Here is a 12,185-nt window from a genome sequence, read left to right as displayed (position 1 = left end):
CATCTTCTCAAAAATTACTTTCAAAACTTCAATTTAGTTAGCGGTCTATAGTTCCTTATACTGAACTCAGTACGCTGCACGTATTAGAAAGCTCTTGTTTTGCTGAATCTAGTAATTCTTAAAAAGTGTCCTTCTTGAAGCTCATTTTTGGGGTGGTGGGTCATGCACACACAGACTTAAAATATTTATTTATTTTTTTTCTAAGAGTTGTATTAAGAGAGAGTTCAACTTTTGCTACGAGTTTTGGCTTCAACTGAGATTGACATCCATGTTGCTGTTGTATATATTGTGACCGTCCGATCGGGCGACACTTGCGGCCGGTGACGACAGACAATTCGGTCATCGAAGTGACTATTGTTGAGATAGTGTCCTGCCGGTATCCTGTTTGCAGTTGCCATGGAGATGTGCTGTAGTGTTTTTGTTGCCATGGAGGAGGGCGTCAAGGATGCATCATAAAATCACAGTTGTTTGGGTGCACGGCTGGTTTGAGAATATTTACAATAATCACAAAAAAATCTCTCTTTGTTTTTACAATTATTCTGATGGCATTTCCACACAAAATTGTGAACACCACTGTTTAAAATAGATGAAATACATTTAATTGTGTACAATAAATTATACAAGATTGAAAAGATAAAATGATTTCCTTCTAATAAAAAGATAAAAAAAATTTTTTTTTAAATCGCACTTCCCCTGAAAAGAATAAGCAACAAACATTTGAAACATCAATGTAGCGGTGTATGCAACTCTTTCTGTGTGACATGCAAAGGCTTGTAGTTGATGGAGTACTGGGTCACTAGACTACACATTTTCTGAAAACATAATGATAATCATCAATTCATATGTTGATTATTTTATCTGTAACAATAGACCATATGTAACATAGTAGGCCCTATGCATTGTGGCATACTGTAGTACATGTATGTGTACATGTGTGCATATTAAGAACGTGTGGTCCCCTTTAATGGCCCACCGTGTTCATGTAATAAATCCATGTACACAGTTGACCCTGTAGCATTTTCGTATTCCGACTTGGCTTTTTACTCAGGATATCCCTCGCTTTATTCGATAAGGTTCAACGTCCAACACAGAGAGAACTACTATTACTAAACAGTGACAGCGAAAAAAGAGAAAAAATTTCACACTTGTATATCTATAGCCTCCACGCTAATGCACCGCCAATTCTCAGCGGAGACAGATCCTCGCCAGAGTTTGGGAGTGCGGGGGCGGATGTGCGGCAAAGGAGATACGAGAAGCAGTGTAGGGTTCATGTCGTATGTCGGGGAATCTCCGGGGACCGAAAACAGTACGGGTCCGAACACCGTCTCGGTGACAACAAGGCAACTGCTATGGGTGTCAAAACACAATGAGCGATATGGAGGGGAGGATTGTATGAGCGTTGTCATAAAATAACATGGGGAACGGTTTTTGCCAGTGGAAAAAGGAGGAAAAAGTACATACGCTCGATACATTTTGATTATTAAAAAGAAAAGTTGGTATGAGGAGTTTGCGTTTCGGACTTGCACAATGCTCTGGGTGGGATTGGTATTTTTTTTGGAAGTGTACAAAAGCGGAGTAGTTAATTGCGTGGATGTGAGGAATGGTTTATAAAAACAGGGAATGGGCAGTGTTATCTGAAAAATGTTAGGAACAGCTGTTCATGATATTGAAGTGGGCTGAAGGAGAAACATGTATGTGTTGATAGTTGGAAGATAACTTCTACTGTACAATCATAACCACAACTTAATTTTTTTTCCAAAACAAAATGTCACCGTTGGGAAAACTGCAGTCAGGCATGCAGAAAGAAAACAATTCCCACAAGATATTGCGGTTGTGTAAACCATGCAGCTATATGTGTTAACTTATTCCAGATCATTGTAAATTCACACCGACTGAAGCATTCCCACTACTTGATTCCATAGCCAGAGGGGCATACTGAGCCTAATTTATTTAGGCAGTTGGTTCACCTGGGACATGCATGTATACATCTATGCGTATTACGTGATTTGAGAGAAAAAAATTCAAGTGACTCTTGTGTTGCAGCATGTAGTTACCATACATGTATGTAGCAGCTGTACAGTAGAGGCTGGTTTATATTTGGTTGCGCGATGATGAATGTACGGTGCTGATGGTCACTCAACGCTAAGCCTTTTTCGGGCAGTTTATAGTTGTCGCGCATAGATGTAACATATACGTGCATCATTCGCGCTACGTTCCCTAAAATTCAACTGTGAAGTGTGATGATCAAGCATCACTATTGTTGAACAAAATATTACTATTTCTCACTCTGACGGTTGTTGTTTCATGTTGCATTTGTTAAAACGTAAATTTGTTATATGTAAATGAACAAATATGTTGATTGTTGGTTTCTGATGATTCGCCCCTCAACATCAGGAAGAAATTTATTTCACAAAATATTGGCTGGGAAATTTTGAAAGAATGCTTTTTTTTGGGGGGGGGGTGAATTTTCAATTCTGTTATAAGCCCACCAAATAAAAAAAATACCAGGAAATTGCTTTACAAAACCTTTGCTCATCCCCACTGCCCTCCCTATCCAAGGGACATTGGTCAGTTATTATCTGTGTGCCATATTTGCATATTCATTAGTCTTACAGATAAAGCAAGCCGATTGGTCAAATCATGAAAATTGAGGTCAGCGACCATGTCTAGGTCCAACTATTTGAACTGTGTAGCGACGTCACCAACGTCCTTTGGCGACTAGTCGCTGGGGCGTTAACGAGAACTATAAACTGCGTTAAGGAAGATTGCGTGTAAATTTTTCAGTCGCGCGACCATCACGCGACCAACTTTAAACCAGCCTTAATACATGTAGCACATGACCACAAATACACGTACAATGTGTCAGCTGCTTGACAAGCCAATTATCAATAGGTCTTATTCAATAGCAAATAATAGGGAGAGGATGCCATGGATGATTTTGAATTGTAATAAACCTAATCCAATAGTAAACGTTTCCATATATGAACAGATGTGCGTGAAATGCCTTTCTGTTTAGTATGATGTCAGCTTTCAGTTTATGAATTGATGATATTGAGCTACCGGTACCGATAATAATGCAAGTGCACGTACACTATGCGTTTGTTAATGTCACTTGAATTTATTCCAATGAACTGATATGTTGCCTTTGACCAAATGCAAGCGTATGGTTCTGTAAGCGTTGTTTATAATGCAAACCCTGCCCCCCCCCAACCATTTAGTGAACGTATTTTGCAGGGAATTATCATGATTTTTATGGTGCGGCATTTGACATGTTCGTCATCATTGGTCGGCCGAGGCCGGGCATTGGCAAGCACCCTCCACAAGGACTTGTCGTTCATTAGGACTCGCAGGTCTGCCATTTCCACATCAAGGTTTTCACATATGAATTTCGTTTATGTTTCCTTGGTTTCTTCTTGTTTTTTATTTCCGTGTGTCAGGTGTCCACAGGATGACACTGGTTTTGCTTTGTATGTACTTCAAATTTTGCATTACTCTGTGATTACCATGGAAATCTGTCGTCAACAAAAACACTTTTACAAGAAACTTTTAAAAATAAACTTCACACGTTCAAGCATGATGAACAATGGCATTTCATCATGGTTTGCGCAGTGGCTTTTCACTTATCACAATTTAACCCCCCAAAAAATCAGAAAAAAAGTGTATTAGATGCTCATCCCTTTAATTGTGTGAACAGACGCCCACGTACAAGCCCAGATACACACACAAGCACAAACAACATCAATAAAACAAATCTGCCTCCTGAGCCAAATTTGTTCGCAATTGCGGGGTCGGCTGGAGCTTGGCCGTTGCATAAATGCATGAAGAACCACGTCAAGGAATTGTGAGAGGTTTATGGATGGAGAAAGAGAAAAGAGAGGACGGGGGAAGGGGGGGGGGGAAAACTATCGTGGGCTACCCGTGTCAAACCCATTTCTCACATCATTTCATTTGAGCAGAGCTTGTCAATATCGGCGCAAGGCGTGTGATGGCTGACAAGGACGGAATCAACAATGCGTGACGACGTTAGTTCAGAGTGACAAACAATAACTACCTCAAAAAACTGATAATTTTTCAGATTTTCAGTCAGAAAAAGGAAACATACAAACTTAACTTAACATTGAACTTTGCTCTTCAATGATGCAAACAAAAAAATGACGTTGGCAAAGAGGGGGAGACTTCATTTGGAAAATTGACATTTTCCTGACTTCATAGACCTCAAAAAGGAAAATATACAGAAATCTTTTTATAATTTTATGACATACAAAATCTGGTTTTAAGATACACTAAAAATGCATGGACTCAATACCCTGCATAGAAAAAAACTTACGCAGATTTCCAAAAACAGGAAAATCATTGCACTTGTCAAGATTTTTCAAAATTTGTGGGGCTGTGGTGTGCGTTCACGTGCAGTGGATCATTTAATACTTTACGAAACTGAATAGGCAACTTAGCAAGGAAAGTCTGGTTTTTATCATTTTGCTGGTTAAAACTGGAAACTGCTACTCAGTACCAGATGTTGTTTTTTGTGCCAAGCCAAACAAATAACACTACAACATATATTCACATGGACAAATAACTTGGATTTTGAGAATTTTTTTCCCTGAATGTTCTTCAATGCTTACATTTGTGATGTCGATTTGAATGAAAATAATAATATGACAAAAACAATTCACTGTACATGTATTGGCAGCAAAAGATCACTTCAAAAATATATCTTCAACTCTACTACATCCAACTCTACTGGAATCATACATCCAAATTTCACCCAAGCTAAGAAGGTAGATTTACGGTACACTGCTCGTTAAAAACACCCAAACCGCTGTTTATCTAGCTAGTATGTACACGCTATCAGAAAGCCGGTCGATAATATTTGTCCAATTATGGGCTATGAGAACAGGCTTCAGCAATGCCCGGGCTTCGATTCCTGCGGCCCTCAACACTCGGAAAATTATGGATTTTTTTATTTGTGTATATTTTGGCTCCACCCTCATCTCTCTGCTGCATGTCTCTCTCCCACAACACAGCATGCCTTCTTTTATTAATTTGACAGATTATGATATTAATAATGATTTAATGTAGGTGGAATTAGAATTGATCAGCAAGTCGAGGCGTGTTCGAAGAGTGTACATTATAGTGGAATCCGGCGACTAGAATTAGAAGCTTTTACTGCGATGGAGTCACGCTCACGCGCATGCTGCACGCATGCTTAAAAACGAGGCGCGCGCGCATTTTGGTATTCCTATTGGTCGATGGAGCCCGGAGGGCATTCGTGTAATACCTGAGTGCAACTCGCGCGCCTCGTGTCACCGCAGAAAATGGCTGCCGCCGGATTAGGCTACACTCAGGAATACCTATGTGAATTAATTTTCATTTTTTCTTTTTTGAAATTTGCCCCGCCTACACATTTATGTTTAAGCAAAAGTGTGGATATTTAATTCGTCCCCATTTATGTACATGTTTGTTTTTTGAGCAAAGGTGCATGGTTTTAACGATAATGCGCTAATTTGATTTTCAGTATGCACATACTGGATTTCTTACACTTCAATAGCACAATTTGGGTCCAGGTGGATACCCTTTAAAAAATGTTACAGCTCAATTTTAATAATGAATTTCTGATCAATATTGCCATAATTTCTACAGGCTGTGTATTTTTTAACGCATCAACAGCTATAAGTGTTTGCTGAATTACACAGGCCAATGTGTGCCCTAGTTTTTCGATGAACTGAGTATACATGTACAACATGCAGGTTACTTCGGAAACAATTACATATGTATGCTCTGCCAGGACCACAAAGTGGAAGCAAAAACTGTTTTTACTCTTTGTGTATACTGTTGACTAGCCAATATGAATATATAAAACATTGTCTTGGTAACTAATTGAGGCCAATTAAAGCCTGTTTCACACTTCACGCAAAGCGAATATGACGTCTCACTGCAGTCAAGGCAAATTCCCTGAATGTGGGATGTGGTAAATCTTTAACTAAATTTTAAAAGCGACTTTCGAGGTGGGTATGAGCCACCCAAAATTCCCCATTCAAAGAGATATATTTGAAATCAACTAATATTAAAATTTTCAACTTCAATTTTACTCATCTTATTTACTAATACATGATGCATAATATATGTATCTTATCATGATGATGGCAGTGCTATATAGAACCTGCCTGGAATTACATACATTGTAAATACAATCATTACAAAACCATAAATATACACGCCGCTGAACATGGGGGGAAAAGGCAACTATTCGCCCAAGTCAAAGTTTTAAGAAAGAAAGAAACAAATATATACTGACCAACCATGACCATGTCCACCACGCTCTGGGCTTGGTCCTTCAGAGCCATGACCAGGGCCGAAGTGCAGGGCACAAAGAGGGGCCGGTTTATGATCCCCTGCGCGGTCATCATGAGATTGTAGCCGTTGCCGCAGCGTTGTCGTCGCGCCCTACACCAGGAGGGCAATGAAAGCCGACTCGACACCCTCGACTGGGCATTCACAGGTGGCATGTGGAAATCCTCAGCCGTTTCTCTCTTGTTTTTTTGGTTTGTTTGTTTTTTTATTCAGATGATCAAGTGCACTGTGAAAAACGGATTAATCCGCCTCAGCCGTTCGCCAATAGAGCAAAACTTCTGACCGGAAAATAAGAGGTCGGAGAAGGTTATGAAAGAAAGAAAAAAGATGACTGCGGACTGATTTTTTTGGTGATTGCAGCAGCAGATATGTTGGAGTATCATGTGCCTCCCGCACACGTGGGGCACAAGGGCCTATTCAGTAGCCGTGCAATAACCTACTCCCTCAAGAAATACTTAACGACTGTTCACAGGAATGCATATAATCATCTCGAGATGAGAATTGTGCCGGCAGCAGGATAGATAAAAAGAAATCCACCAACAGCACCTTGAATGTATGTAGGCCTACATCACTGAGGGGTGGTGTTGTTACTGCGTGAACTGAGAGGACCAGGTTCCCCTTTTGCTTCGCCCGATGTCCGTTATGGTAATTCAGTCGGTGACACTGGCTGTGAATGTAGCCTGAAGCCCAGCAGCTCAATATTTGGTGTGTGTTTTTTTTTTTTTGGTTACCACAGTGGTAATAGAGTCAGCGTGATATTATAAAAGACGCAAGCCTCGAGGAGGGAGTTGATGCCAGCACAGTGAGTGTGTACATTAGAGTGGATGACACCGGCTTGTTGCGCATACAGCTGATGTGGTCGGGTACCGGCTGCGTTGCCAACAAAAGATACACTCAAGTGCAAAATAAGCTCCTGTGCCGCATTAAAAACATGAAAGCCCTTCAACTTCAGAAATCAGAACCGTAATGTCAAACACGTTAATGAGTTCTAAAGATGTAGCATGACGGCACGTTGTGCACGTGAGTATGCGGTGACTTGACATCCACGTACGGCTTGGCTTGGTTATTATCCTGGTCTCCGTCTCAGAGATGCACGGCATCCATCACAGCCGTCATGGACATGTGAATTAAAAGAATCTTGACGGACAGCAACAGTGACCCCCAGCAGCCGGGAGTAAATTATGTCGGAGCTCCGACAAGTAAATACTCCGTTCGGTCGAGCTAAAGCACACAGCCGGCCAAGTGGGCAGACATTTTTCTACTTCTTTTGTGCCTCAGCAGCTGGTTTTCTTTTATTGTCCTCCAACGCGTTGTAAAAAAAAACAGAGATACTGCTTGCGTTACCTTGGCAATGGTTCATTCACACTTTTCACACATCAATTTTACTCTCGGAGTCTTGAAGTGTTGTTCTATCAGTCAACAAATCTGACGCAAGTATAAACATACATATGCAGGTCTCTTCATACACCACAATTAGCAACTGCAATTTAATTCTGGCTATTTTATTCTACATTAAAGTACACCGCTTGCACGCTACAAAAAAAAAGCAATATCGGCAATCTGGTGGCGTATTATCATTATTTTTTTTTCATTTCTCCTTTTCTTTCTTCTCGGTAATAGCCTTTACAGCATTCCATTAATGGCCAGATATAATTATGCACGTTGGAATAAAAAACGCTTCCTGCAATGTAAAACCTGATGTTATCTGGGAACAGATGGGGTAATTCATAAGGTGATAATATTTCCAATCGGAGGTTTAACACTTGCAAACGATCCAGTGTTACATTATCACATGTACATCATTCCCACGTTCACTGACGACGACGCAGTATTTTTTTTCCCTAAACAGCCCCTGGAGGCTTCCGTCGAACTCGAATATATGCCAGCTGGCATGGATTTTTGCAAATGCTTCTGCTTGTTTAAAGTGCAAAGTCAAAGTCTAAATTCCTCCGCTAATATTCCAATTTTGCCAGACAAATTTATCTCGTAGCTGTCCGAAACAGGTTATTTTGACAGAGTAATGAGTTCTGCCGGCTGAACAAAGAGGGTCCACTTTTGAAGCCAATTAGAGATAAATGTGAAGATGAGAAAACCATGCCAACAAGAAATCTCTTTAAATCAAGAAACTATAGCTTAATTTGTCAGGGTAACAGCCAACTTGCTCAAGCCACACTAAAAGTACACAGATTTCTGACATCAAGTTTCTGTAGCAACTCTGTTCTTTTTAAGACACCGTTGAAAAATCTTCATTCGTAACGATGGAGAAATATTAAATTTCTCAGGCAGTCTCAAATTTAGCTCTATAAACAAATCTGATTTTCTTCCTCTGCAGTCCCTACACAAACCTGTCTCCGCAAGACGGGCAGGGTTTTTTCCCCTTTACCAGAGAATAACCAGGCAGCATTAGCGTCGTATAATTTTCCTTGCTGACCGTGTAATTCCCGGTAAATCCTGAAAGAAATTGCAAGAATTATCCCGAGGTTGGACTCGCTGCCCGTATCCGCACATGTCCCTCCGTCTCCAAACTCGCAAATTCACAATGAGCTCTCATGCACTGCACCTTTAGCGCAGGTGTGGACGGTTTCAATTTCTTCTACTGGGAACGACCCCTCGTAACATTTGCCGACGAGCCAAAAGAGTAAACCCAAGTTGGTGAAAGACGGAGCTAGGCAAACGAAACCGCTGGTGAAATTTCTTTTAAAAGACGATCATGTTGGACAAGGCGAAAAAAAAAAAAACACGGGGAAATAACACTCTCACCAGATAGGTTTACAGCTTCAGGCTGAGCAGTTTTCATGGGTGATGAGAGTTTCATAACGTTAAGAATGAAACACATCGTCTTGCATTTTCAGCTTAATTTGGAAGGGGCTCTGCAGAGACCCTGACAGAAGTGTTGACAACTAAACATGAGACTTTGGAATTTGACCTGCAAGCACTGAACTTTATAAAACTCACAGTGAAGCAAAAAATCCAGTCACAATAAACAGAAATATCATGCCAAACAGTTCTCTTGAAAATAATTATGTCCAGTTGGGTTGGATGCTAACGCCCCGCAAGCAAAAGGCCATGCACGGTCACAAATCTCAAACAGCCTGTGTGTGCTGTGAGTGAAGGTCTTTAGGGGTGAGCACACACACTGCACACAACTCAAGGCGTGAGCAGAATAGATTCCCCAATTAATTGGGGTTAAAGCATTGAGCTTTTAGCCTTTATCTCCATGCGCAAACCGGACTGTCGGCAAACAAAACATCCGTCATCCATCTACAAACAAGATGAAAGAGGCAAAAAAAAAGGGGGGGCATCTTCTTAAGGCACTTTTAAGAATCGCCCAGCCCAGAGGTGCTCAAGATGGAGATTTGAATCATGTATGGAGGGGGGGGGGGTGTCTGATGAATGCGTTAATAATGAATAGGAAGTAAGAGACCAGGTAAGTGGTTCTGTGGTGCATGGCATCAATGAATGAGCTATCTTGGGAATAATACACGTGCATACCAGGTGATTGTTGAATATTCCGAATCTGAATTGGGTTTACAAGAGTTTCTATTAAAAGACACTGAGGGTATATTGAGACGTTATGGCAAGCCTGCTGGCTTACAATTACTCTGAAATCCTGAAAACATTACCAGACGAAATGTTTTGGCATTTTAAAGGAGCGCGGCACAGAAATGAATTTCACAATGTGAAATTTGTTTGCAATTTTTGGTGTGGAATTTTTTCCCTGATCTATACTCTTTGAATGGTATGGAAAATAATGAGACATCCTGGTTTGGTTTAATTTTTACAGATAAAATTAGCTCTTTTGTTCACTGTTGAGAAAATCAATTGCTATTTTATGATGTACATGTACTTTGCATGAAAACACAATAGCGCATGTTTTATCATACCATAATCTGATCATTTTTTACCACAACTACTGCCCTCTACTGACAGCTAGAGCCCTGCAAACAAGCTTGGATCTAGAAGCCTACAGTCCTAACCTCACCATCACCTATATTATCATCAAAATCATCACTGCTATTATCATCACAATCACCACATCACTATTAATAATATAATAATAATAGTGGATATTTATAAAGCGCACGTATCCACCAGGACTGGTGATCAAGGTGCTACATCATTATTACCCCTGCTCATTGGGCACATGCAACATTCCAAATACCATCTCAGCTCCCTGGGGAGTATACAGCTCGATGCAGCCTGTTAGGCGCAATGAAGCTAATTCAATCACAATAACCATCTGTGCCCTCACAGGTACCCTTTTACTCCTGGGTGGAGAGAAGCAATGAGTGACAAAGTGCCTTGCCCAAGGGCACACGCACCATGGCCCCGCCAGGACTCGAACCCACAACCTGCAGCTTTACCCACAGACCACGAATCAGTGCCCTTAACCACGAGGCCACAGCACTCCACTATTGGGGTCATGATGGTGATGGGGTCACTCCACTATTACCATTATACCACTTTAATCACAACTATCATCACCACTATAATCACCACAATCATCATATCACCATCACCATCAAAATCATCACCACTCTTACCACAACACCACCACCATCATAATTACCAAAATTGCCACAACAGCCATCACCATCACTAATCATCACAATCACCAATACCAAAAATCACAACTACTACTACTATCACCACAAACATCACCATCGTGACCCCATCAGCTACTCCCTCAGCCATTTTGGACAATAAACCTCCCTGGCCTGAGTCTTACATTCTTCGTCTCTTAACTTTCCAGCTTCTAACCTGTCAACATCCACCAGATAGAATTCAGCCAGAGCTTGACGCACTGACCAAAGAAAAGAAAAAAAAGCCGGATGGAAAAAAAAAAGGCAAAGTTCTGCGCTCATTTAATTTGCGGGCCATAAACTAGTGCAGGTGTCAGCTGCGAGCGCCTAATAAATAGATTTTGGTTACAGACAGCCCGGCGCTCCGGCTAAGGTGTGGGGGACCCCCAGCGTCTTAAAGACGCGCTAGAGCGCATAGGCATCCTGAACAGAATCCGCGGGTGTGATGCGAGAAGTGTTGTGTTAGGATTCTCACGTTATTCCTCAGTGTCGTCATTGGGAAACGCTGACGACCGTACAACAGCACCAAATTTCTAGTCTTACTAGAAGAAAAACGATGTACCTTCACCAAAAGTATCATTGCTATTAAAGAAAAACAGGGACGAGTGGGAATTAGATACGGCTCTGATATTACCGCTGCAGGTCACTGGGAAACCTTGACGCAAAAAATTAGGTTCTGACTCTATTAACGTGTTTGTACAGGTAAAGGAAAGTAGAAATTTCTGTCATTTCTATCATTACTTGAAGCAAATTACCGGTACATGTACATTTATGACATCCTCCTAGAAAATGCCAAAAACAAATGCACATCAGAAAATATCTGAGAAACGAGGTCTGGACAAGGTCCGGAGTCTGGAGTACTTCTAAGTTAATATACATTATCCCCCTCCCCATGCATAAAAGAGAAATACTAAAAGGTAATCAAAGGAAGAAACCATGTGGACTGAACGTGTGTTAAAAGGTCATTAGGGGATTACTTCATTAAGCTTTGGAATGTCTTAAGTATACTCTGCTGGGATATCCTCACAGGTGCGCTAATTGTTAAATGCAGGTGATGTACACCTGTGTGCATACACGAAGTAATTGACTTGGTTCATAGACCTTGTGCACAGCAACCATCTTAGAGAGAGCCTAAATAGTTATTTCAATTTATTAACACCTACAATACATGTACAAAGAAAAGTATTCTGCACACAGTTGCTGGCATTGTGTCAGTGTGAATTAGTCATTCTTTTAAATATCCACAATTTG

The 12,185-nt window shown here is 40.9% G+C and overlaps 1 protein-coding gene across 6 annotated transcripts in view; it reads right to left on the bottom strand.

The window, feature by feature from the left end:
• Positions 1-9,336, bottom strand: part of LOC119729823 (diacylglycerol kinase beta-like) — a 64,276-nt gene extending 54,940 nt beyond the window's left edge. For 3 of the 6 annotated variants that reach the window (XM_038202612.1, XM_038202615.1, XM_038202614.1), the window contains exon 1: positions 6,296-9,336. In XM_038202612.1, coding sequence (XP_038058540.1) covers positions 6,296-6,506 — 211 coding nt within the window. In that variant the 5' untranslated portion in view covers positions 6,507-9,336. The remainder of the gene's footprint in view (positions 1-6,295) is intronic. The other 3 variants (XM_038202616.1, XM_038202618.1, XM_038202619.1) reach the window with 1 other exon arrangement.
• Between the last annotated feature and the right edge of the window lie 2,849 nt (positions 9,337-12,185).

The sequence above is a fragment of the Patiria miniata genome, unplaced genomic scaffold (genome assembly GCF_015706575.1).
Source record: "Patiria miniata isolate m_02_andy unplaced genomic scaffold, ASM1570657v1 HiC_scaffold_21, whole genome shotgun sequence".
NCBI classification, from domain to species: Eukaryota; Metazoa; Echinodermata; class Asteroidea; order Valvatida; family Asterinidae; genus Patiria; species Patiria miniata.
This window is presented reverse-complemented; position numbering and strand designations above follow the sequence as displayed.